General features: G+C 44.6%; 1 protein-coding gene across 12 annotated transcripts in view; it reads right to left on the reverse strand.

Moving 5' to 3' along the window:
* Window positions 1-10,537: 10,537 nt before the first annotated feature.
* Window positions 10,538-27,379, reverse strand: part of LOC121577731 (eukaryotic translation initiation factor 4 gamma 3) — a 69,469-nt gene continuing 52,627 nt past the window's right edge. For 6 of the 12 annotated variants that reach the window (XM_041891567.2, XM_041891571.2, XM_041891572.2 and 3 more), the window contains 26 exons: window positions 27,048-27,182; window positions 25,543-25,723; window positions 24,601-25,374; window positions 24,187-24,275; window positions 23,625-23,886; window positions 23,370-23,491; window positions 22,193-22,315; window positions 20,633-20,797; window positions 20,245-20,442; window positions 19,830-19,973; window positions 19,429-19,665; window positions 18,765-18,869; window positions 18,269-18,407; window positions 17,886-18,022; window positions 16,083-16,173; window positions 14,748-14,874; window positions 14,443-14,654; window positions 14,214-14,329; window positions 13,927-14,099; window positions 13,698-13,823; window positions 13,270-13,351; window positions 12,900-12,998; window positions 12,631-12,777; window positions 12,350-12,431; window positions 12,098-12,244; window positions 10,539-11,801 (listed from right to left, as the gene is read on the reverse strand). In XM_041891567.2, coding sequence (XP_041747501.2) covers window positions 11,620-11,801; window positions 12,098-12,244; window positions 12,350-12,431; window positions 12,631-12,777; window positions 12,900-12,998; window positions 13,270-13,351; window positions 13,698-13,823; window positions 13,927-14,099; window positions 14,214-14,329; window positions 14,443-14,654; window positions 14,748-14,874; window positions 16,083-16,173; window positions 17,886-18,022; window positions 18,269-18,407; window positions 18,765-18,869; window positions 19,429-19,665; window positions 19,830-19,973; window positions 20,245-20,442; window positions 20,633-20,797; window positions 22,193-22,315; window positions 23,370-23,491; window positions 23,625-23,886; window positions 24,187-24,275; window positions 24,601-25,374; window positions 25,543-25,723; window positions 27,048-27,182 — 4,395 coding nt within the window. In that variant the 3' untranslated portion in view covers window positions 10,539-11,619. Of the gene's footprint in view, window positions 11,802-12,097; window positions 12,245-12,349; window positions 12,432-12,630; window positions 12,778-12,899; window positions 12,999-13,269; window positions 13,352-13,697; window positions 13,824-13,926; window positions 14,100-14,213; window positions 14,330-14,442; window positions 14,655-14,747; window positions 14,875-16,082; window positions 16,174-17,885; window positions 18,023-18,268; window positions 18,408-18,764; window positions 18,870-19,428; window positions 19,666-19,829; window positions 19,974-20,244; window positions 20,443-20,632; window positions 20,798-22,192; window positions 22,316-23,369; window positions 23,492-23,624; window positions 23,887-24,186; window positions 24,276-24,600; window positions 25,375-25,542; window positions 25,724-27,047; window positions 27,183-27,379 lie in introns of all 12 variants that reach the window. The other 6 variants (XM_041891568.2, XM_041891565.2, XM_041891564.2 and 3 more) reach the window with 5 other exon arrangements.

The raw sequence follows: 27,379 nt of genomic DNA on the forward strand, positions 1-27,379 counted from the left end.
CTGAGTTGCCCTAGAGGGACCAGAACATCAAATTTAAGAACATTTTGAAGATTGTTCCACAAATAAGGTGCAAGAACCTGATTTACCCAGCTCAGTAGAGACCAAATTAATTTCAGGTGTTAGCCATCCCTAAGACCGGGTGTGGTAACTTGTATGTCTAAAGTTTAGTAATAATGTTAAGTACAGTGGGACTTTTTGTTAAAGGGCTTTACAAATGAAAACATAGCAATGTATCAACCTATGTGACATCGAAGAGGGCCAACCATCATTCTGGTAGAGAATACAGTGATGACTACTAAAACTGTCGCCCATAACAAAAGGCAGTGCGCTATGATAAACTGCATCTAACATTTTTACATTTACATTTTGCAGACGCTCTTATCCAGAGCGTCTTACAGTTAGTGAGTGCATACATTTTCATACTGGCCCCCCGTGGGAAACAAACCCACAACCCTGGCATTGCAAGCGCCATGCTCTACCAACTGAGCTACAGGGGACTATTCTAACGACTATTCTAACGGCTTTAATGAAGTGGCAGCTGCATTCATATACAGTGCATTCGGAAAGTATTCAGACCCCTTGACCTTTTCCACATTTTGTAACGTTACAGCCTTATTTTAAAATTGATTTAAAAAAATAAAAATAAAAAAACATCCCCTCAAGCTACACACAATACCCCATAATGACAAAGCAAAAACATGTTTTTAGACAAATTTGCACATTTATAAAAAACAACAACCGGAAATCACATTTACATAAGTATTCAGACACCTTACTCAGTACTTTGTTGAAGCACCTTTGGCAGTGTTCACAGCCTAAAGTCTTGGGTATGTCGCTACAAGCTTGGCACACCTGTATTTGGGGAGTTTCTCCAATTATTCTCTGCAGATCCTCTCAAGCTCTGTCAGGTTGGATGGGGAGCGTCGCTGCACAGCTATTTTCAGGTCTCTCCAGAGATGTTTGATCGGGTTCAAGTCCGGGCTCTTGCTGGGCCACTCAAGGACATTCAGAGACTTGTCCCGAAGCCACTCCTGCGTTGTCTTGGCTGTGTGCTTAGGGTCGTTGTCCTGTTGGAAGGTGAACCTTCGCCCCAGTCTGAGGTCCTGAGCGCTCTGAAGCAGGTTTTCATCAAGGATCTCTCTGTACTTTGCTCCGTTCATCTTTCCCTCAATCCTGACTAGGCTCCCAGTCCCTGCCTCTGAAAAACATCCCCACAACATGCTGCCACCACGATGCTTCACCGTAGCAATGGTGCCAGGTTTCCTCCAGACGTGACGCTTGGCATTCAGGCCAAAGAGTTCAATCTTGGTTTCATCAGACCAGAGAATCTTGTTTCTCATGGTCTGAGAGTCCTTTAGGTGCCTTTTGGCAAACTCCAAGCAGGCTGTCATGTGCCTTTTACTGAGGAGTGGCTTCTGTCTGGCCACTATACCATAAAGGCCTGATTGGTGGAGTGCTGCAGAGATGGTTGTCCTTCTGGAAGGTTCTCCCATCTCCACAGAGGAACTCTGGAGCTCTGTCAGAGTGACCATCGGGTTCTTGGTCACCTCCCTGACCAAGGCCCTCCTCCTCCGATTGCTCAGTTTGGCCGGGCGGCCAGCTCTAGGAAGAGTCTTGGTGGTTCCAAATTTCTTCCATTTAAGAATGATGGAGGCCACTTGGGGACCTTCAATGCTGCAGAAATTTTTTGGTACCCTTCTCCAGATCTGTGCCATGACACAATCCTGTCTCAGAGCTCTATGGACAATTCCTTCGAGTTCATGGCTTGGTTTTTACTCTGACATGCACTGTGAACTGTGGGACTTTATATAGAAAGGTGTGTGCCTTTCCAAATCATGTCAAAACAATTGAATTTACCACAGGTGGACTCCAATCAAGTTGTAGAAACATCAAGGATGATCGATGGAAACAGGATGCACCTGAGCTCAATTTCAAGTTTCATAGCAAGGGATCTAAATACTTATGTAAATAAGGTATCTGTTTATTTATTTATTTGGAATACATTTACAAACATTTTTAAAAACATGTTTTCGCTTTGTCATTATGGGGTATTGTGTGTAGATTGATGAGGATTTTGATTTATTTAATCAATTTTAGAATAAGGCTGTGACGTAACAAAATGTGGAAAAAGTAAAAGGGTCTGAATACTTTCCGAATGCACTGTAGATGGTTGCCATAGGACCAATAGGAACGTCGACTGAATAATCTGCTTTCTACTATTTAGCGAGAGGCAGGATTTCTATAGAATAAGCACATTTTTTTTCTCAGCTTCTTAACTAACTCATCAATATGCTTTTAAGACAGCTTTTCATCTATCCAGATGCCCAGATATTTGTAAGCAGGGACACAATCAATATTGACACCATCCAAAGTACATACGCTTAAATCAGACTTATTTGTATGCGCTCTAGAAAACAAAGTATACTTAGTTTTATCTGCATATACAGATGAAGTCGGAAGTTTACATACACCTTAGCCAAATATATTTAAACTCAGTTTTTCACAATTCCTGACATTTAATCCTAGTAAAAATTCCATCTTAGGTCAGTTATGATCACCACTTTATTTTAAGAATGTGAAATGTCAGAATAATAGTAGAGAGAATGATTTATTTCAGCTTTTATTTATTTCATCACATTCCCAGTGGGTCAGAAGTTTACATACACTCAATTAGTATTTGGTAGCATTGCCTTTAAATTGTTTAACTTGGGTCAAACGTGTCGGGTAGCCTTCCACAAGCTTCCCACAATAAGTTGTGTGAATTTTGGCCCATTCCTCCTGACAGAGCTGGTGTAACTGAGTCAGGTTTGAAGGCCTCCTTGCTCGCACACACTTTTTCAGTTCTGGCCACACATTTTCTATAGGATTGAGGTCAGGGCTTTGTGATGGCCACTCCAATACCTTGACTTTGTTGTCCTTAAGCCATTTTGCCACAACTTTGGAAGTATGCTTGGGGTCATTGTCCATTTGGAAGACCCATTTGCGACCAAGCTTTAACTTCCTGACTGATGTCTTGATATGTTGCTTCTATATATCAACATAATTTTCCTTCCTCATGATGCCATCTATTTTGTGAAGTGCACCAGTCCCTCCTGCAGCAAAGCACCCCCCCAGCATAATGCTGCCACCACCGTGCTTCACGGTTGGGATGGTGTTCTTCGGGTTGCAAGCAACCCCCTTTTTCCTCCAAACATAACGATGGTCATTATGGCCAAACAGTTCTATTTTTTGTTTCATCAGACCAGAGGACATTTCTCCAAAAAGTACGATCTTTGTCCCCATGTGCAGTTGCAAACCATAGTCTGGCTTTTTTATTGCGGTTTTGGAACAGTGGCTTCTTCCTTGTTGAGCGGCCTTTCAGGTTATATCGATATATAGGACTTGTTTTACTGTGGATATAGATACTTTTGTACCTGTTTCCTCCAGCATCTTCACAAGGTCCTTTGCTGTTGTTCTGGGATTGATTTGCACTTTTCGCACCAAAGTATGTTCATCTCTAGGAGACAGAACGCGTCTCCTTCCTGAGCGGTATGACGGCTGCGTGGTCCCATGGTGTTTATACAGTGGGGGAAAAAAGTATTTAGTCAGCCACCAATTGTGCAAGTTCTCCCACTTAAAAAGATGAGAGAGGCCTGTAATTTTCATCATAGGTACACGTCAACTATGACAGACAAATTGAGATTTTTTTTCTCCAGAAAATCACATTGTAGGATTTTTAATGAATTTATTTGCAAATTATGGTGGAAAATAAGTATTTGGTCACCTACAAACAAGCAAGATTTCTGGCTCTCACAGACCTGTAACTTCTTCTTTAAGAGGCTCCTCTGTCCTCCATTCGTTACCTGTATTAATGGCACCTGTTTGAACTTGTTATCAGTATAAAAGACACCTGTCCACAACCTCAAACAGTCACACTGCAAACTCCACTATGGCCAAGACCAAAGAGCTGTCAAAGGACACCAGAAACAAAATTGTAGACCTGCACCAGGCTGGGAAGACTGAATCTGCAATAGGTAAGCAGCTTGGTTTGAAGAAATCAACTGTGGGAGCAATTATTAGGAAATGGAAGACATACAAGACCACTGATAATCTCCCTCGATCTGGGGCTCCACGCAAGATCTCACCCCGTGGGGTCAAAATGATCACAAGAACGGTGAGCAAAAATCCCAGAACCACACAGGGGGACCTAGTGAATGACTTGCAGAGAGCTGGGACCAAAGTAACAAAGCCTACCATCAGTTACACACTACGCCGCCAGGGACTCAAATCCTGCAGTGTCAGACGTGTCCCCCTGCTTAAGCCAGTACATGTCCAGGCCCGTCTGAAGTTTGCTAGAGTGCATTTGGATGATCCAGAAGAGGATTGGGAGAATCTCATATGGTCAGATGAAACCAAAATAGAACTTTTTGGTAAAAACTCAACTTGTCATGTTTGGAGGACAAAGAATGCTGAGTTGCATCCAAAGAACACCATACCTACTGTGAAGCATGGGGGTGGAAACATCATGCTTTGGGACTGTTTTTCTGCAAAGGGACCAGGACGACTGATCCGTGTAAAGGAAAGAATGAATGGGGCCATGTATCGTGAGATTTTGAGTGAAAACCTCCTTCCATCAGCAAGGGCATTGAAGATGAAACGTGGCTGGGTCTTTCAGCATGACAATGATCCCAAACACACCGTCCGGGCAACGAAGGAGTGGCTTCGTAAGAAGCATTTCAAGGTCCTGGAGTGGCCTAGCCAGTCTCCAGATCTCAACCCCATAGAAAATCTTTGGAGGGAGTTGAAAGTCCGTGTTGCCCAGTGACAGCCCCAAAACATCACTGCTCTAGAGGAGATCTGCATGGAGGAATGGGCCAAAATACCAGCAACAGTGTGCGAAAACCTTGTGAAGACTTACAGAAAACGTTTGACATGTGTCATTGCCAACAAAGGGTATATAACAAAGTATTGAGAAACTTTTGTTATTGACCAAATACTTATTTCCCACCATAATTTGCAAATAAATTCATTAAAAATCCTACAATGTGATTTTCTGGATTTCTCCTGAGGTCTTGGCTGATTTCTTTTGATTTTCCCATGATGTCAAGCAGAGCCACTGAGTTTGAAGGTAGGCCTTGAAATACATCCACAGGTACACCTCCAATTGACTCAAATGATGTCAATTACAGTTTACAGTTTTCAGTTTAGTATTTAGCAGACGCTCTTATCCAGAGCAACTTACAGTTAGTGAGTGCATACATTTTCATACTGGCCCCCCAAGCTGTTTAAAGGCACAGTCAATTTAGTGTATGTAAACTTCTGACCCACTGGAATTGTGATACAGGGAATTATAAGTGAAATAATCTGTCTGTAAACAATTGTTGGAAAAATTACTTGTGTCATGCACAAAGTAGATGTCCTAACCGACTTGCCAAAACTATAGTTTGTTAACAAGAAATGTGTGGAGTGGTTGAAAAACGAGTTTTAATGACTCCAACCTAAGTTTATGTAAACTCCTGACTTCAACTTTAAGTACTAATTTCAGGTCAATAAAGTTTCTGTAATACAATGAAGGCAGACTGTAGTTCAGATAGAGCCTGGTCAACCATGGGGGCAATAACTAGATAAAATAAGATACAAATATACAGTAACTAGCTAGCAAGATGAAGAAACAATTTAATAATGAAATCCATAATCCCATAGCTACATTTTTAGCTAGCTAACATTAGCTAGCGAATTACATGCTAAACGTTTATCTAACACAGCTAGCTAAAGACACTGCACTGACTGATTTACGGCATCTAACAGAAAGCTGCTTCATGGAAACTAATTTCTAAACCCAGAGGAGCAACCTCGCGAAACTTTCGGGAATGCTTGCCAAGCAGACCAGGCCTGGGTTAGAGAAGTCAATAACATAAGTTATACATTCTTCCTTAGTTGTTAATTTTCTCAATCTAAAGGCACAGCCTAGATTTGAGACAATGTCTTAAGTAGTTAAACATATTACTCCAACTTTGTGAAAGTGACAAACTGACACGTTTACAATTTGATTTCACGGCCTGCACATGCGCAGTTCAGCGCGACACGACCTAGACCCGATGACCTGTTTATACACGAGTTTAGCCACAGATAGAACAATGAGTGGTTTAGTTGTAAAAAGCTTTCGTTTAGCTATCCAGCGTCGCCTACAAGCGTCATCTGGGATTTCTATTGAAGAAGCAGTTCATGCCTATCTTCATATTGTACTGTCTTTGCTAATTCCTTGTTATTTAATAATAATGCTACTAGCTACTGCTAGCGAACTAATGCGCAAGTGCCCATTATCAAACCTAACAAAAGTGCTTCTTCAAGCACGGAACTCCCTTATCTAACAGATGCAAAAGTTGTAAAGATTTGCTCTAGAAAAAAAAAAGATGTAGCTATTATGCAGCTTTATTGTTTTAGTTAGCAATTCTGATGAAAAGGGGGTAGATTACACTGTGAAAAGGGCCCTCTTTTCATTTTTGTTGCTCTCCTTTTGCAGAGGTCCGTGCTCTCCGATTGGCTAATCTCTACTGACAACCGAGAATCTGTGGGAATGGTCGGTAGGTAGACAGTAGTCATGTCACACACTACTGGTGGGGGTTGCGAAAAACACACTGCAACAGACATTGGGCGCATTTGAGTGGTAAGGCTAAAGCAACCAACTGTAGACGAATGTCGGGGGCGCATTTGAGTGGTAAGGCTAAAGCAACCAACTGTAGACGAATGTCGAGGATTGAAGTCAGGTGAGGTAGGTGCAACTTCGACAGCCGAAAGTCAGACACTAACTGTGGTTTTCCAACAGCATGGTTTAGATCAACATGGCAGTGTTGTTTATAAACGTTTTTCCTTATGTCGAAATGAACATGTCTACAACCCCCATATCATTAACTCTCAAACTGAAATCACGTGTGTTCATTGTAAATCGCATCTAAATTATTTGTATTTATCCACTGTAGCATGCTATATATGAATCACAGCAAAGTTGGTTCCTGTTTCAGTCATGTCTTTGGACACGTTCCAGTGGGTCATACAAAAACACCCTATGATTGGGTGACAGAGCCTCCCACAATGCAGGCGATGGCTGCATGATGAAGTTGAAGAGCAATTGCAGAAACTTGCAGTTGACTGCAGTCAAAACTTCATTACCTTGGATCACATGATTTTGTAAAGTTCATGTAGGCGCAAATCAGACAATTTGAAAGGCGAAAATGGGCACCGACTTGACAAGTGATCCACTTGAACGCGCCCATTCTCACCAGCTTGTTTTCACCTTAACCATGTCATAGCAATCTGACAGTCGATGACGTGGCATGCAACCATTGGTTGATGTATGCAACATCAGAGCAGGGGAACGCGACCTATCAGGAATGACATCGAAACGCTATTACAATCAAACAAAGTGAACACAAAACAAGATTACTTGGAACTCAAATGTGAGGTGGCATTTCAGCCATTTAGCAGTTGCACTGTGCAACTCATAAGATTGCTATATCCATAGCGTTGTTGATAAGATGTTACACACTTCTCCAGGCATTCATTCGGATGATCTGTAAAAAAAAATGACAACCTGGAACACCACTTGTGGATCTGGAAAGCATCCACAAATGTTCCAGGTAGTCATCATTGCAGTCACACTGTACAGATGAGCAGATCTCAAAAGGCCTGGAGAAGTGTGTAACATCTCAGAAACCACATCAATATTATACATAGCTAGGAATCCTCTGATGTGCAGCTCGACTGCAATGAAGACAACCTGGAATGAAACCAGAGCATTTGAGGGATCATCCTGAGCAAGGCACAGTGCAAAAGTACCAATTAACAAGTCACCTTACATTCATCCAAAATAACTACTCATAACTGAATGTGATCAAGGTCAGTGAATCCGTGCAGGATTTCGCTCTGGTCGATCCCCTCGTACTGCATTACTTAAGGTCCATCCGGTGTACCTTGTGGATACTCCATGGACTAGGGTATGTAACCGTTTGGTGACTGCGTCATGCACCTAACTAGAGACAGCAACTTAGACATGTCGGTACCTGCTAGAATGTTTACCCAAGCAATACGTGCTTCCTGAGACGTGAAAAACTTCTCCAGGTGTTGCAAGATCAAATTATTTGTTTAGCACGACAAAACCCAACGGCATGAAATGCAAGATGACCTGCTGGAATGCACCCAATGAGTAGTTATTTGGGATGCAAGGTTATTTTTAAACCAGTGATTTTGCACAGCGCTGTGCTTAAGCCGATCCCATAGAATGCCAAATGTTGTCAATTCTTTTGAACTCCTGAAAGTGACAATGTTGCAATTCTAATTGAAATAATGCAGTATAGTATCTGGGATATGGCTCTCCCAGATATGCTTACCAGTCACCAACCTTTGTCCTTCAGAAGCCACTGTAGACTACAGCTCCAATACCATACTGGTTTCCAGTCTGTCAGAAGGTGAAATAGTCTGAAATGTGATCAAAGAATGGTGTGATACAGGCTTACCCTCTTACATTTCTGCAGGCTGTATGCGAATGCCTTCTGCAGATGTTTGCGCTCATCCACTACAGTTGAGTGTCACTTCATTGACTCTACATCTGTATCACAGGTCATAGATACAAGAGCATTACATAGGAATGCTGGCAAACATCCTAAGGCAATTTAAGACATGCAAGATATGACTTGTCCTACAACATTCATGCCCCATCTTGCATCAGGCTCAGCTAGTTCATTACAATATTTCCTCACTCGTCTACGGGGTATACAGTTGAAGTCAGAAGTTTACATACACTTAGGTTGGAGTCATTAAAACTTGTTTTTCAACCACTCCACACATTTCTTGCTAACAAATTATAGTTTTGGCAAGTCAGTTAGGACATCTACTTTGTGCACGACACAAGTAATTTTTCCAACAATTGTTTACAGACAGATTATTTCACTTATAATTCACTATCACAATTCCAGTGGTTCGGAAGTTTACATACACTAAGTTGACTGTGCCTTTAAACAGCTTGGAAAATTCCTGAAAATGATGTCATGGCTTTAGAAGCTTCTGATAGGCTGATTGACATAATTTGAGTTAATTGGAGGTGTACCTGTGGATGTATTTCAAGGACTACCTTCAAACTCAGTGCCTCTTTGCTTGACATCATGGGGATATCAAAATAAATCAGCCAAGACCTCAGAAAAAAATGGTAGACCTCCACAAGTCTGGTTCATCCTTGGGAGCAATTTCCAAACGCCTGAAGGTAGCACATTCATCTGTACAAACAATAAACACCATGGGACCACGCAGCCATCATACCGCTCACGAAGGAGACGCGATCCGTCTCCTAGAGATGAACGTACTTTGGTGCGAAAAGTGCAAATCAATCCCAGAACAACAAGGACCTTGTGAAGATGGTGGAGGAAACAGGTACAAAATTAGCTTTATCCACAGTAAAACGAGTCCTATATCGACATAACCTGAAAGGCCGCTCAGCAAGGAAGAAGCCACTGCTCCAAAACCGCCATAAAAAAGCCAGACTACGGTTTGCAACTGCACATGGGGACAAAGATCATACTTTTTGGAGAAATGTGCTTTGGTCTGATGAAACAAAAATAGAACTGTTTGGCCATAATGACCATCGTTATGTTTGGAGGTAAAAGGGGGTGCTTGCAAGCCGAAGAACACCATCCCAACCGTGAAGCACGGGGGTGGAAGCATCATGCAGTGGGGGTGCTTTGCTGCAGGAGGGACTGGTGCACTTCACAAAATAGATGGCAATATGAGGAAGGAAAATTACGTGGATATATTGAAGCAACATCTCAAGACATCAGTCAGGAAGTTAAAGCTTGGTCGCAAATGGGTCTTCCAAATGGACAATGACACCATGCATACTTTCAAAGTTGTGGCAAAATGGCTTAAAGACAACAAAGTCAAGGTATTGGAGTGGCCATCACAAAACCCTGACCTCAATCCTATAGAAAATGTGTGGGCAGAACTGAAAAAGCGTGTGCGAGCAAGGAGGCCTACAAACCTGACTCAGTTACACCAGCTCTGTCAGGAGGAATGGGCCAAAATTCACCCAACTTATTGTGGGAAGCTTGTGGAAGGCTACCATAAACGTTTGACCCAATTTAAACAATTTAAAGGCAATGCTACCAAATACTAATTGAGTGTATGCAAACTTCTGACCAACTGGGAATGTGATGAAATAAATAAAAGCTGAAATAAATCATTCTCTCTACAATTATTCTGACATTTCACATTCTTAAAATAAAGTGGTGATTTTAAATGACCTAAGACAGGACATTTTTACAAGGATTACATTTCAGGAATTGTGAAAAACTGAGTTTAAATATATTTGGCTAAGGTGTATGTAAACTTCCGACTTCAACTATGCAATAAGATGTAGGGTCAATTCCTGTGGAGGAAAAGGTACTGTTGATACTTAACTTTTCAACCATTCAACCAAGATGCATTAATAAAAGGAGCAAACCGGCAACTCTTAGAAGACAATGGAAGTTGACTAGAAATGTTTGTATTTATTAGAAAAGGTTCAATAATAGAGAATTGTTCTAGTTAACTTCCATTGTCCTTCAAGAGTTGCTCAATATCTTTCACAATCCCTATACTGTAGCCTCATTTTAGAGATGGCACATAACACTGCCACACTTTCAACACATAATTCACTTTCAACTTCAGACTGCATTGCCAGCAATGTTAAAACACAGTAACAAATCTTCACATTGCAGTGCAGACATCTCTCCACAAAATCACCATTGCATTTGCAATATTTTTTTAAGTACCTTTTTTGTCTTTAATGTATTTACAAGCTTTTAATTTGCTCTGTAGGTCTTAAGTATTACAAGCACTTCATGTTCAGCAACCCTGGCATTTTCTTTTTAATCTTGCATTTTATCCATTGTTGTTTATTCATGTTCATTTAATGTTATTTTGTGGACTGATTTGCATTGCTTCTTGAATGCATATCTCTTCCTCTTGGGAGGTCTATGTACATATCACAGAGAGCAAGCCAAAGCAGAGAGAACACTTCCTGTGGTTATTTACTGATAACCCTTGACCTCTGTCTTACAATGTCAATTGTCCCTGTGCATCCACCCTTTCTCTGCCTTCCCCTTCATCCCAAAATAACCTTTTACCCTGTTTTCAACCAAACAACGTGGAATCCAGGGAGGCTATTTATTTCACAATTATTATTATTGTTATAATAATTAATAATATTGTTATTTCTATTAGTCATCAATGTTTTCCTCATTATGAGAATCTGCAAATGTTAAATAAACGTCCATATTTGCAGTCCTTAAAAAAATAATAAATTAAAGAGTCCGGAACCTATGTATCTTTAAGTCTCTTCTTAAAAAGTAACAAAAGAAAAGTTAAAATGTAAAACAAAAATATTTTCTATGTATAATACAGGTATTTAGTGCTTCAGCTGTTGGAATTCAAACTCAAAATGGTGGCATGTCTCAGAACCGTACTGCAGAAAAAGTTCCAGCCGTAAACATGTCGTCCTGCCCGCGCGGTTTGTAGGTTTGTCTGTTTGTTTTGCTATGAAGATGGAGTTATTCTATGTAGCAACAGCTGGCCTCTTGTCCTGGGGGCTTGCAGCAGCCGCCTGCTCCCTTGTCAATTATCCTCCGACTCCTCCTCGGCTTCCCTCAGCCAGGTGAAGAAAGCCGTTACAGACTTGAGAGCCACACCCTTGCCCAGCTCCTCTGCTGGGTCCTTGCTGGTCTCCCACTTGTAAAAAGCGTCCTCCGAGATGACGTCCTCATCATACAGACAGTCAAAGAACATCCGGAGCAGGTCTGGAGAAAGAGAGACAAGAGGGTAAAAGTGCTATAATAACCATAAAATCCCATAACTAATATGAGTCTCAGTTTTCAGTGTGTGTGTGAGGGTATAGCTATGACTGTAGGTTAGTGAATACATTATTTTTATATAATAGCAATGGCTGCATGAGATAAAAAAAAAACATGAAATTACATCTTCTGTCAAAAAAGGAAATGTAAAATGGTTATCTTTGCAGGGCGGGAGACAGAACCGTGCTTATATCTTTATAGTGAATCTTGAGGTTGAAGGGTCTGAGTGGGATGCTACTTACTAGGAGGCTGATCCAAAGTGACTATCAGCGCCTGAAGTGCATAAAGTGCTTGTAGCTGTCGCTCAGTGTCTGAGTTAATGTACTTGAGTAATACGGGCAATCTCCTCTGAATGATGGCTACATCCACTCGACAGGAAGCACTTTCATCTACACAAGAAACAAAGACGGAAAGAATTGTTGTGAGTTCCTCTAGCTATATAATATATAAAAACAACAGTGATCTGTTCCTAGCTAAAAGAATGGAGCGCTTACCTTTCACCGCTGCCTTACACACAGCCGTCATCAGAGTTCTCAGGAACAGAGAGGAGCTCATCTGAGATTCATCTAGATTTGCCTGGGATGTGGAGGACAACAGAGGAGCACAAAGGAGCTCCGCTTAGACACAGGTGAAAGCTTCTCGATATCAGTGCCTGCATCTGTGACACTTCACTTGAAATATGAAACACTATGCATGCATAAACACAACATGTGTATGACATGAAGTCAAACGTGGCTGTGCTGAGCTGTGGTGGGCGTAATACTACAGTCCGTACCTCTACCCAGTCAAAGATCTGCTCATCACTGGCCATGTCCTCCAGCAGCAGTCTCTCTAGCTGCTGGTTGAGCACCACGAGGGACAGTGCCGTCGTGGCGAGGGCTGCCTCAGGGCTAGAGCAGTCTGCCTCAGTGAACTGGAGCTTCTGACAGGAGGAGGACATGGAGAGGATGGGACATGAAGAGGAGAGAAGGGGGTTAGGTTGCTGTGAACCTGTTTCTGTTGGGATGCCTCCATGCCGTAACACAGAGGGTTTATCTCACTAACCTGCTCTGAGATGAAATCCTGGACGTCCTCTCCCTCTGGCAGGAAGTCACTCCAGCTGAGGCCCGACTCTCTCCACAAGGTGCCCACTTTCCTATGGCTCTGTGTAGGAGACAGACAGGACAACATGTCAGAACCCTGGCATCCAATAGTTAATGGGTTTGTTGACTTGTTTACTTGATATGTACTCGAACGCACTCGCACCCCGACTCGTTTACACCTCTCGTCTAAATTACACAAAAGCCATGCAAAAAATATTCGACAGCTATGTTAACACTGTTCTCTGTCAGGGAGATGTTGTTTGAAAGCGGTAAAGGGGCAAGACACTCCAGAAATATTCAACTAGGAGTAAAACCGACAAAATGTCACTTACCATTTGTTTGCATAGTATGTGCAGTATTTCAGAAAATAAGATCCCAGCTCTTCCCACAGGAAGTAAAGGTTTGCTTAATTCACTGTGGACAAACAGAGAAAACGGTTAGATGTCTCCGGCGGTTCCATCCTGGTTTCCTTCATATCTCAGTTTACTGAAAGCCACAGCAGGGAATGGAGGTGTGAGAGCCAACATCAACACTCCATAATGAGTGAACTGAGATAGCCACAGGCAGCAATCTTTGACAGAGGCAACGAAATGGAGTACATTTTGGTCATCCTGCGGACTGTGAGATCTTAATAAATGTGGGTTGCATCTGGACTGAACTGATAAACTCTGTTGATGCAATAGTAAACCCCTCTTGATCTCCATTGCTTTACAGGGAGATAAAAATACAATATTATGGTGCTGTAGAGTAGTGGTGTTACCTAAAGAGCTCTCTCATAGAGAAGCTCCTGTCTCTCAGCACAGGGCTGAGCAGCTCGGCCAGGTACAGCCAGATATGGGGAATGTCAATGGCCATGTCATCTGCCAGCTCAAGGGTGTCAGCAAACCTGAGGGAAACACAGATAATCTGATGAGACAGTCATTTTAGACACAGCAGTTGTTAGATGACACAGGTTGAATGAGAGCAGATGGTAATGTAGGCAGGCTGACCCTTTGAAGAACTGGGGCTTGGGCAGGATGTCCTGCTGCACCAACTGGAAGAGAAGCTTGCCCATGTGGTCCCGTGTGATCTGACTGCGCTCCAGAGTGGACTCCACCCCCACACGGACAAATACATGGAGCTGAGATGACAGGTCCAGCTCATCCACACACTGCACAGCCTCCTACAGAGAACACAACAAAAACATATCTTTGTTTTACAAACATCCTGTAGAGAGTAAAATACAAAAGCATTCACATACAGTATGCAATATAATAGCATTATTAAATGACTGCACCTTATAGTCGTTGATGTGTAAGAACTCGTCAATGATAGCTTTGGACTTCCTCTCCATCTCCTCCTCAGAGAGGGCAGGTCTGTCTGGAGACTGGGCCACCACAGGCTCTGCTTTCACTGTATGGGAAAGAACACCATTACAAGAGTGCTCCCCTTATGGAGTGTGTGAGTGAGTGTGTGTCCACTGACTTCGTATGTTTAGTCAGTCTAGAACGGTCCTGTTCCCTCACCAGGCTCCCTGGCACTGCTGCGCTCTGGCTCAGTCTTGTCCTCGCTGACGCTGGGCCTCCTGGGGCTCTCCAGCTCTCTGCGGGGCTCCTCAGGGCTCAGGGCCGGGCTCTCCAGAAGCTCCTTGGCACTGCCACCTCGGACGAAGGAACCGGGCCGCGACGGAGCTGGGCTCAGGGGCTTCTCACTTCGCTCTCTCCCTGCACTGCTTCGACTGGGAGGAGAAAACACACACAACATGAGATAATGTTTTGCCCTGAAATGAGACCAAATCCATAATACACAAGTTTCAAAATGTGATCATTACCTGCCCAAGGTTCTTCTAGTGTCATACTCTGGGTTCTGTGCGGGTGGGGTGGTTTGATGAGATGGGGTGGACTGGAGTGCAGAGTACCGGTTTAAACTGGCGCCACCACCACCAGACCGGGATAATTCTGATAGGAAACAAAATGAAGCAGCAGAAATTAAATTTCATCCAAGACACAAGTATGACTAGTTCACCTGCATCACCAGTGTGTGTGTGTGTGTGTGTGTGTGTGTGTGTTATGGTAAGCCAAGCAGGCATGAACCGCTGTGGCATATCTAAAGCTTTAGCTTGTGTCTGAGGTCGAGCAGATGGTACATAGACAATACAGTACAAGATTCAACCGACCTTAACTTGGCGTGGTCTTAAAAACTCCTGTTACTAGTTGCAGGTGGAACTCCAAAAACCAGAGAATATTCATAAAAATATGAAATCCACTTTTTGCACCGAGTGAGGAGTTCCCTCGCTATTTTAGCTGCTGGACATCTCGCATTTCCCAACATCTTTGCAAGAAATAGTCAGCTGCAGCCACATGTAGAAGATGACAGCACGACCCAAACAAATATTTATACAAACGCAAGAGGCACTCGGTACAAAAAGTGGATTTATTCTCTGAGTATTACCTCATTATCAAAGTTCCACCTACAACTGGACACAGGCATTTATAAGACGCTGATGCTTTCTAAACAGAGAATGAAGGAAATGTCGTCAAGTAAAGGTAGGTTGAAAGAATGTCCCCAATCCATAACCCATCCTACGCTAGAACCCTGTACAGAGGACAGGTATCTAACTAGAGCTGTCTGACAGTATGTCTCCTAGGGCTGGGCGATATGGCCTAAGTTTTTCAAACTTATGGGTGATTCATGATATATGTAGTTTTTTTCTCTAAATAAGTTTAGCAAAATACACTGCATTTCAAACAGTCAGCAATAATCTAAGGAATTCAGGTATCGTTAGAAAGGTTAAGTTCTCATCTATTACAGTTAAATAATGTCTTCATTTGTTTCGGTGTCCATATGACCGATTCTGTTGGACCAAACCTCAAATGCAAATAGCGGGTTGAAACCGCTTGTTGTCAGAGAGGAAGAAGCCATCTTCCATCTTTGTTGTTGTGAGTGGCAAGAGGAGGGCTTGGTGTGTGTAAATGGGAAGGAGCACAGTCACAGCAGAGCGAGCGAAGGAGACGAGACCAGAAGACAACATGAGAACAGCATGTATAGTATAGAAGCGCTCATAAAAACGAGAAACAAAATAACCGTGATTATTGCAATACAGGCATTTGGAATAAAACAAACAAAAATGTATTCTATATATCGCCCAGCCCTAATGTCTCCTCACCGGAGTCACTGGCCTTGGCCCCTCCACTGCTGCCCTTCATCCAGTTGAGTGAGGCCCGTGGTCCCAGTTGGATCTTCTCATCCATCTGAGGCTAAACAGGATGATAACAGACAGAAACAGTTCACCTTCCAATACTCATATCATGTGATCTGGGCCTACAACGCTATAATGACCAACAGTCTCTGAGGAGAATGGAGAGCTGCCTCATACATCATTGGTACTGACACACAGATGTGTGTTTATAGCAGCTCTGTATGGCAGGGGGAGCCATGCTCCAGTATGCAAGGCTGGGTGTGGTTGTACCCCAACTATCCGGCAGGTGGACCTGTATCATTTCACCAATACATTTACATTTTAGTCATTTAGCAGAAGCTCTTATCCAGAGTGATTTACAGTTAGTGCCTTCATCTTAAAATAGCTAGATGGGACAACCACACATCACAGTCATAGTAAATAGATTTTTCCTCAATAAAGTAGCTACCAGCAAAGTCTGAGCTAGTAAGGAGGGGGAAAAAAGTCAAGTGCGAGTGTTAGTTCACTAAAGGCTTTTTTTTTTTTTTTTGGGGGGGGGGGGGATTATTTAAAATACTCTTTGAAGAGGTAGGGTTTCAGATGTTTTCAGAAGATAGACAGGGGTGAGAACAGTATCATTTGAGGACAGGGATGAAGAACCACAGGATTCCTATACGTGATGAGATGCCTAATGCAGTATAGACATTACAACACAGTAGTGTTTCATCTACTATACTGAACAAAAATATAAATGCAACACGTAACACGTTAGTCCCATGTTTCATGAGCTGAAATAAAAGATCCCAGCAATTTTCCATACGCACAAAAACATTATTTCTCTCAAATTGTGTGCACAAATTTGTTTACATCCCCGTTCCTGAGCATTTCTCCTTTGCCAAGATAATCCAGCCACCTGACAGGTGTGGCATATCAAGAAGTTGATTAAACAGCATGAACATTACACAGGTGAACCTTGTGCTGGGGTCAATACAATGCCACAGACGTCTCAAGTTTTGAGGGAGCGTGCAATTGGCATGCTGAGTGCAGGAATGTCCACCAGAGCTGTTGCCAGATAATTTAATGTTCATTTCTCTACCATAAGCCACCTCCAACGTCGTTTTAGAGAATTTGGCAGTACGTCCAACCGGCCTCACAACCGCAGACCTCGTGTAACCACATCAGCCCAGGACCCCTTACATCCGGCTTCTTCACCTGCGGGATCATCTGAGACCAGCCACCCTGACAGCTGATGAAACTGAGGACTATTTCTGTCTGTAATAAAGCCCTTTTGTGGGGAAAAACTCATTCTGATTGGCTGGGCCTGGCTCCCCACTGGGTGGGCCTTTGCCATTCCAGGCCCACCCATGGTGATGTGAAATCCATATATTAAATCCATAGATTAAGGCCTAATTTATTTATTTATTTTGACTGATTTCCTTATATGAACTGTAACTCAGTAAAATCGTTGAAATTGTTGCATGTTGCGTTTATATTGTTGTTCAGTATAGTTGGCAGCAAGGAAGACAGTTTAACTAATACATATGGAAAAATGTTCATAAAGACTTGTGCTTGCAGACTAATGAGGACATAACTCTTCATTGATGAGGTAAACATAAGTCAGGCTGACTCATGTCATTCAACTTGAACAGACTTGAAGTAACCAAACATAAATTGACAGACACCATTTTGTAATTAAAATTGAGTACACTTAAAACACCAGTGAACCTCCATGGTAAACCACCCAAAAGAGTCAATCAAAAGTTTAGGTCTACAGGTGTTTTAGTGGCTGACCTTGGAGATCTTGGGGATCTTGGTGGGGTCGATTGTCCTGCTGTTCTTGGTCATGGGCACAGTGTTCCAGGTCTCCTCTCTCTGCTGCACACGCTGCTCCCTCTGCTGTTCTCTCTGCTGCTCTCGCTGCTGTTGCTCTGGAGGACAGAGGGAACACACACAGGAGGGATGAGATGTCAATGGGTTTATTAAAGACAAATTAAAATGACCGCAACTCATGCCCCAGGCTTGAGAGAATACTGTGGGGTGAGTTGACAGATGGGAGAGTAGGGGAACTTTCTGACCACTGTGGGCCACTCTAGCGTCTCTGAGTCTGCAGGCTATGGGGGGATGCCAGTGTAGCTCTAAGCCTTCGAGGATTTAGCCCATGGGCCCTGGCTAACCTGGCCTTCTCTTGGTGTCTTTGGAGAGGAGCTGCTGGTGCACCTTCCTCTGCTCCTCCTGCTCCTCGATCTTGGCCTCTTTGTGGATCTGCTCGATGGTCTTGGGGCCCTGGTCAGCTCTCCTGGACACCCAGTTGTGCTGGAGGAAAATAGCTGTGTTAGACCTACGCAAGGAGTTTCCCCAGAGAGAAAATCTGGTGTTTTCAATTACTGAACTGCGTACAACACAATTGGCCTACAGTCAAGGAGCCCCAAAGGCACAGCAGTATTTTGTTGATGGCTATGCATGCTGAAATCTAACTGATTAGTCTGTTGTTTTCTTCCTCAGAGTGAATTACTGGTCTGCTCAGGGAGCCCGCATGAAGAACTGAAAATGAGCATTTGTTTTCTCTGATTTATTTTAATGAAAACTGCACCCTCACTGGTGAGCTGAGGTGCACAGACAACACACAACCACAAAGCTCAAGTATGCACACATACACATACACACACTTACCAATCGGAGGTCTATCACGTCCTGCAGCATAAACCGTATCCGAGACGACGTCTTCCGCTCCTTGACAATTTTCTCCATCTGATTGAAATACTGATCCATGCGAGGCTATGACAAGAAAGAGAGAGATGAAGGGTCAATGCAAAGTGATGTATGCATACAAAATTCTCACCATTCACTCCAGTGGACAGCCAGACGGTCTCATTTCATTTAATTCCACTCCATTTCGCAATTCAGTGTGATATAGTATTGCCCCAGACTAAACCGAGCAGTTTGGGAGCAGGTACAACAAAAGGCTTTTTTCTTAGCCTATAAAACACATACTACTAAATGTGATTTACCGTCTCAGGGCTAAATGTGCCAGATATACACCATTACAGCGTTTGTAAAAATGAGGACAACAGAGATTCTTAAAACTCTGGCAGAGCCCAAAGAGGGTGAACACTGGTAAGTGTGTAGGAGCCTTTCCTTTGGCCAGCAGCAGGTTAAAACAGGTCAGACAACAGCAGACGAGAGGGAGCAGTGAGTTGTCTTCACCCATGTCTCCTCACCCACATCCCCCCAGGCCTCAGAGGCTTCCTTCCCCCCAGGCCTCAGAGGCTTCCTCATACGACCAGCTGGAAGTCATTTAAGCTCCCTCCTCTCCCGTGCACTCCCCATGTCTCACCTTGGCCTTCTCAAAGTCCAGGTCCTTGCCGATGGTTGTGAGCAGCCTGCACAGGCACTCCAGCGATTCCTCGTCATGGTTCTTCAGCAGCTTGACCACGCAGTCGTGCATGATGGCCTCTGTCAGCATCTTTAGTTTGAACAGCTCCCCGATGAACTTGATGTTTCCTATGGAGCGCCGGCGGGCCTTGTCCTTGGCCTCCTCCAGCTCCAACCGTAGTCTCTCTTGATCACTGGACTGGAGAGGAAATGGAGAGTAGATTGTCAGAGCTAACTAACAATGAGCCCCCACTAACTCTTCACAACACATCAGTCCCATAGAATTCTCTGCTCTGTATTCCCCTACTACAATGTGACAGACAGATTAGTGATCTGGGTAGTGTGTGTTTGGGGTTTAGGTACCTGTGCAGAGTCAAGTTCCTTCTGTTTCCTTTCAAACACCACGTCGTCCACCTTGTCCCGCTCAAACTCCTTCTGACAGCGGTTGAGCAGCAGTTTGCGGAAGTTCACTGTGGTTCCGGGTTTGTCCGTCATGGGCACTTTGAGCTGGAGAATAACAGAGGTAATGAGAAATTTGGTTAGAGGGACAGAGATATAGGGGGAAAGAGCAGAGTAAAGAAAAACTGAGAATTGAACGGGAGATGAGGTCTAGAAAGAGTGAAAAGGGGGGCAGAAATATACCTTTAGGGACATTTTGCTGAATGTTTATGGGGCTTAAGAGGACCCATGTACAGATTATATTTTGATGTTGGCTAGCAGCATTCAGAGGAACCACAGATAATCATGTCTGAACGACAGTGAGCTGAGCTTAACATACCGTGGTGAGGCAGCGGCACATGTTCCCATAGGCCACAGAGAAGCCGGGCTCGTCGATGGCCTTCTCAAAGACCAGGTCGATAACGCCCTTGAGGCGCTCCTCCGTGTCGATGGTGAGGTCCGTCACCTGCTTCATCAGCTGGTTGAACATCTGAGGCGTCAGTTTGTTGAGGATACTGCGCACCTTCCGGAAGAGCTCCTGGCATGGCAACAACATCATCATCATTTATTGATGTGAAAATTCACTCACACTTCATTTCATCTTTGGTCTCTTGACAACTCCTTGGTCACAACATTACTTTCCTGTGTGGAGTCACTGTGGTTGAGTAAGGTGTGCGTTTTTGATTGACTGTGTGGGTGTGTCAGATTAAAGGTTTTGCTCCTCCTACCTGTGTTGTAACGACCTCAGGGTCGTCTGATGGCCCCGCCCTCTTCATGCCGGGTTTCCAGGCATTCTCAGCCTTCTTCAGTTGCACCTCTTCATTTGCCGACACGTTCAGGATAATCTTCCTGGGCGGGGGCCGCCGGGCACCCCCCCCCATGTTAATCATCTGCTGGAGGAGAGAGGAGACAGAACAACACGTCACTTCTGCAGCTCGCTACCAACAACACACACATCGCCAAGCCTCCTCAGATAAAAGGCTTGGGTTGTGTGCTGAAGTCTAATTCACAACTTTCCTTGAATGAGTATGACTTTGGGAAATGAGTATTCCCTAGCAAACAAACAAGATATGCAAATCATTCCCTATGATTCATTTATCTCACTATGATACCAGCCCAGCGATGTTGTTGTTTATTACTATACCAGAAGTAATATTCTGTGAGTGTGTGTGTGAGAGAGAAAGAGCGAGTCAGAGAGAGAGAGAGAGAAGTAACAAAGACAAGATACATTATTTGAGAAAGAGATTGGTTTGTGTCAGGCAGAACGGTAGTAATTACAGTGCCTTGCAAAAGTATTCATCCCCCTTGGCGTTTTTCCTATTTTGTTGCATTACAACCTGTAATTTCAATAGATTTTTATTTGGATTTCATGTAATAGACATACACAAAATAGTCCAAATTGGTTAAGTGAAATGAAAAAAATAACTTGTTTCAAGAAATTATACAAAATAAATAACGGAAAAGTGGTGCGTGCATATGTATTCACCCCCTTTGCTATGAAGCCCCTAAATAAGATCTGGTGCAACCAATTACCTTCGGAAGTCACATAATGAGTTAAATAAAGTCCACCTGTGTGCAATCACATGATCTCAGTATATATACACCTGTTCTGAAAGGCCCCAGAGTCTGCAACACCACTAAGCAAGGGGCACCACCAAGCAAGCGGCACCATGAATACCAAGGAGCTCTCCAAACAGCTCAGAGACAAAGTTGTGGAGAAGTACAGATCAGAGTTGGGTTATAAAAAAAATATCTGAAACTTTGAACATCCCACGGAGCACCATTAAATCCATTATAAAAAAATGGAAAGAATATGGCACCACAACAAACCTGCCAAGAGAGGGCCGCCCACCAAAACTCACGGACCAGGCAAGGAGGGCATTAATCAGAGAGGCAACAAAGAGACCAAAGATAACCCTGAAGGAGCTGCAAAGCTCCACAGCGCAGATTGGAGTATCTGTCCATAGGACCACTTTAAGCCGTACACTCCACAGAGCTGGGCTTTACGGAAGAGTGGCTAGAAAAAAGCCATTGCTTAAAGAAAATAGTGAATAGTTATGCACGCTCAAGTTTTGTTTCTTTGTCTTATTTCTTGTTTGTTTCACAAAAAAACATATTTTGCATCTTCAAAGTGGTAGGCATGTTGTGTAAATCAAATGATACAAACCCCCCAAAAATCAATTTTAATTCCAGGTTGTAAGGCAACAAAATAGGAAAAATGCCAAGGGGGGGAATACTTTCGCAAGCCACTGTACGTGAGCCTGTGAGTGAGCGTGTGCGTGACTCACTGCAGCTCCACCGCGTCCTCCACTCATCTGTCTGCCAAAGTCAGCGAAGGCCGGTGTGAAGTCAGGGCCTCGGGAGATCACCCTGGATTCCACCGCACGGGTTGGCAGCTTGTTTTGGTTTATCTGCAGAGAGACACAGGGAGAGAGCGATGGAGACAGTGAGTCAGCTGAACAGCAGGGGGAGCAGTGATCCTCTAACACTGTGAGCCATATGGGGAGAGCAGTGGCTGTGGCCAGGTCCAGAAACAGCCCCTACTAGCCCTGATTCCCTACGCACTTGTGGAGATCTTAAACATGATAGATAGAATCAAAATGGTGCCTATCAGAGTGTAAGGTAGGGAGGTACTACCTTATTGCTTAGACATATCAAGTCCTTTTAGAAGTGCCTGAGGTAGGGGCTGGAATCGGCCTACCACTGGGGCGAAAGAGACAGGTCAGATCCAGCTCCTTTCAGGTCTATCCCACTGGTGTTCACTGAGAGGTGGTGGATTCTCAATCCCAGTCTTAGTTCACCACTGTGTATGTTGTTTTATATGTATCTGCTATGCTTTTGATAAATTCTGTTTAACTAATTTTGTGACTGGCGCAGTGAGTGAAGTCAGAACCAGATGTGGAAGGAGGAGTGAAGGGAACGTTGTGGGGGAAGGGGGAGAACAACTCCAGCTCTCTCAGCTGTCCTTGACTTCCCTTAGTACTCTCCTCCAGTGAACATTTTCTCAGGGAGAAAAATATGACTCCCAGGGAGCCAGTCTATTGCTCCTTTTCTGGGGCTGAATTATCAACACTGCCAAGTGTTACATAATAGCTATGTGATTTTAATCAAAACAGGATGTCTATGGGCTAGCCACTATTGGATCCGTCAGTGTGCAGCAGAGGGAGATTAATTTACCAGAAGCATATCATTTCATAATGACTATTACAATGAATAGCTAAAAATAAAAATCATACATCGGGTCATGTATTGACTAAAGGGATTAAATAAGGCTACTCACACTGTTTGCTCCATACAAATAACCCTTTCACTTGAGAGCTTTTTTCAAAAGCAACTTACTTTTCTAAACATCTTACACTATCCATTTATAGTCCTGAATATTTATTGTGTGGTTTAGGGCCTTGCTCACAGCTAACTCATTCTGACCACTAGGTTGAAGCTCTGCTCAGCCCACTCTTCACACACCTTGTCCAGCACAACATCACTGATCTGAGGCAGCCCGTCTGGCTTCTGTGTACAGGCAGCCATGAACTGAAAGCCCAGCAGGAAGTCCCGTTTGTACTGACGCTTCCCGTTGGTCTCCAGATCTGAGGAAATAATGAGAGAGAGGTGAGGAAAACAGCCCTGCTCATCTCATACTGTGCAAAGGTAGTATGACTGTTGATTGTGAAAACTAAGCGAGAGACACTAATGAAACTGAGGCTAATAACCGCCCCCTACCTTCCTGGAAGAGGTCTGGGGGTGCTCCTGTTGAGCCCTCATTGTCCCCAGGGGTGGCCCCGCTGTCACTGCTCTCCGTCTCCGAGGTGTGCCCTGCTCCGTTCCTCATGGGCTCAGCCTCCCCGTTTTCCTCAGGGACTGGGGGCCTCTCCTCTGCCTCCAGGACTGGAGGCGCTGCTGAGGGTGGAGGTGAGGTGCTGCAGCTCCTGGCGGGCTGCAGGGCCTGGTCTCCAGCAGCATCTTCCACAGGCTTGAGCTCCTCCTGCAGGAGGGAGGGGAAGCAGAGGGGGTGAGATAGAGGGACAGAGCTGCCTTCACAGAGGCGGCTGGGAACACTGATCATGATGGATAACTCCTTGCCAACATACTCTGACGATAACACCACTTCAAGTCATTCATGTCTGTGTTCCACCACCACACATGTGGAAACATTTTCCATTTGAACTATTCCCCACATAATCGCTCTCCCTCATCTCCATCTACTCTGTTTATGCTCCCCCAACCCCTCCATCTCCTCCTCCTGTTCCCCTGCAGTGAGTGAATAAGAAGGGTCATCGCTTACCTCAGTCTCCCTCTGTGGTGCGTCTCCAACAGGACTCCCTTCATTTGGTTTCTTCCAGGTCTTTGGTGCAGCAGGAGCAGTCTGACATCCTGCAGAGAAAACAACAGCAAATACATTTTAAAGTCGGCTATAGGCTAACAATTTACCCAAAATTGCATCCACAAAAAATCTATGACTAGATACTTTTACTAGCAGAAAATAGTGGCCGCCTTCTCAGCGTAACCATGAACTCCAGCTGTTAGTGTAAGCACTGTGCTGAGCTCAGCACTGATCCTGTTTGAAACTGAGATTCTATAACCGTGGACAGTCTTAGTTGTGTCCAGCAGCAACCTTTAACTGTTTATTTATAGTATACACACAGGTATCCATGTGACATTCACACTGTCATATCTGTACCTATGGCTATGTACATACCTGTAGTGGGACTCTTTCTGGAGAGGGCTTGTAGCTGTGGTTCAGGCTTGCTGTCTGGTGTTATGAGTGCCTCTGTCCCTGCTTTGAGAGGGACGTCTTTAGTGTCGGAGGGCTTGCTGGGCTCCGCTGTGGCCTGCACTAGTGGCGGAAGGCCAGGGGGAGGTGCTGGAAAAGCAGGCGCAGGGTTGATGGTCAGAGTGACTGGTACTACAGCGATGGGTGCGATAGGGTCCGTGACAGCAGGGGGCATCTCTGCCCTCACCTCACTGGGCACAGCCTCACTACAGTCTTCTCTGGAGACTGGGGCTGAAGCCTGGGGCTGGGGTGGGGAGGGAGAGGGAGCTTGGTGGGAGGGCTCCTGGGCCTGGGTGTCTAGCTCAGCCCCAGTGTCAGCATGGCCATTCAAAGCTTTAGGGGTTAGGGTGGGGGCGGGGGAAGCAGCCAGGGTGTGTGGGGCTTCTGGAAGAGGCTCCACTATGTTTGGAGTCTGGGACTGAGTCGTGGGTGGCAGGGTCTTGGGCTCAGCTGCAGAGGAGGGAGTGGGAGTAGCAGGCTCTACTGCAGAGGGCTGCTCACAGGGGTTGGGGCTGGCAACAGGACGAGGGGCAGGGATGGGGGCCACCATCACTGGAGCAGGAGAGGGAAGCTCTGGTTCTACGGGGGGAGATGGGGCAGTTACAGGTGCACTGGCCTCTCGCCACTCGATAGAAGGTTCTGGTTGTCCAAGCCCAGGAGAGGAAGACTTCCGGATAACAGTCTCCAATTTATCATATACTGGAAAAGAGAAGAGATAACACTGACATTAAACACAAGAGACCATTTTTTGTGCCAATCTCTTCACCGAGTCAACGTTCAGGTTCTAAAAAGCTTTTTCTTGCTTAGGCCTCTGCTCTCAGAGCAGAGCTTTATTGTGCCTGGAGGTTGGAGGGGTGAGGGTCAGACCTGGCCCTGGTTTGCTGTCTGCAGCCCCAGGCGTGGGCTGCTGCTGCTGCTTGGGAGGCTCCAAGCTGTAGGCTGGGTGGGCCTGGCCTTGGCCCTGCTCCGGAGTTTGGCTGCCGCTCGGCTGCTGCTGCTGCGATTTGAGGTAGAAAATGTGAGGATAATGAGGGTGCGGCCATAAAAACTAGCAACATGGAAAGACAGACAATTAAGCACAAACGAGCACAAAAATAGAATTAAGCGGAAACAAGGAAACCAGTGGGTGTGGTTAGAAACATTGGCCAAGGAAAAGACAAGAAAGGAGAGACGGCAACCAAGGAAAGCAGGCAAAAAGGGAACAAAGGAGAAGATGAAGACGCAAAAAAGAAAGAGAGCAAGAGTAGTGGAGAGTGAATGACCGGGAAATGGAGGCACACAAGTTAAAACAAAGCAACAAAAAGGGAGCGTAAAAAGAAAGGACAAAAGACCGAGAAAGAGAGGAAAAAGACACTGTTAACGTCCAAGGAGAGGACAGGGAGGAAGTGTCACAACAAAAGAATTCCCTCCACAAAATCCAGAACAAGAACTGTAATTTAAGATGATTGCCCATTTCTATGAGAATGCATTCAGCAATGACTCATTTTGTTTGAATAAATAAGAAAATCTTACTTCTGGATTCTTCATGGAGGGACAGAAAGCAGAAACGACATGTTCCATAACATTTACTGTACCAGAAGAGAGGGAGGAGATACACTGATACATGCAGGTAGGTACTAGTAGGTATAGATGTGTAAGCCATATATCTGTGTGTCCAAGATGAATATGATAACCAACTATGACCAATGAAATACAGTGTGTTTAGGTCGCCATTGTAAAATAGCCATGGTTTTCTGTTACTCAAATTGAATAGCAAAGGTTGTGAACCTAAGGCCAGGTAAGTGTGTTAGGTGCAGATCAGTGGGTCAGTGACAGTGGCTGAAGTCTATGTGGCTGGCTGTGTCTAATGCAGTATGGCAGAGGATGGATTAGTACAGACAGAGGAAAATGTGCCTGGTCTGGTGCATGGCTCGCTCGCTCTGTCTGTCTCTCGCTCTGTCTGTCTGTCTGTCTGTCTGTCTCTCGCTCTGTCTGTCTGTCTGTCTCTCGCTCTGTCTGTCTGTCTCTCGCTCTGTCTGTCTGTCTGTCTGTCTGTCTCTCGCTCTGTCTGTCTGTCTGTCTGTCTCTCGCTCTGTCTGTCTGTCTGTCTGTCTGTCTGTCTGTCTGTCAGTCAGTCAGTCTGTCAGTCTGTCTGTCAGTCTGTCTGTCAAAGCCCTGGCGGCCTGGCCTAATTGCCTGCTCCCTCCCAACACCCAGCAGTTTGCCCTAGGCACAGGTTTTACACAGCCATGGATGAGAGGCTAACAGCTCAGTTCAGTAGGCCAGTGGCACACCATGGCACCCTGTGTGTGTCTGTCTCTGTGTGTGTGTGTGTGTGTGAGAGAGAGCATTAAGCCTAAGAGCAGGTAGCATGAGAGTAGATGTGTACTTACCTGCGGAGGGGTGGGGGTGGAGGAGGGTCGTCCGACAGGGGGGGTTGGATTCCGGCTCCCTGTGCCCCCTGCCATGATCTCCTCTGTGATGTCCCTGCCGCCCTGATTGGGGTCACGGATACGGATCTGGGAGGACAATGACACAAAAGGAACGCCATCTCACTAAAGCGCCAGTGTCTCAGAGCAACCCTCACCCAGCCATTCAAAACAGTGGAGCGTGTAGTGTACAGGAGTACTGACTGAGTCTAAAGCAGCATTAATACATGTGACCAAACATTTCAGACATTCTTATTCATCTAGTGCAAATGGAGAGAGAAAAAGCTTAACATTTC

Source organism: Coregonus clupeaformis, chromosome 12 (genome assembly GCF_020615455.1).
Source record: "Coregonus clupeaformis isolate EN_2021a chromosome 12, ASM2061545v1, whole genome shotgun sequence".
In the NCBI taxonomy this organism is placed as follows: Eukaryota; Metazoa; Chordata; class Actinopteri; order Salmoniformes; family Salmonidae; genus Coregonus; species Coregonus clupeaformis.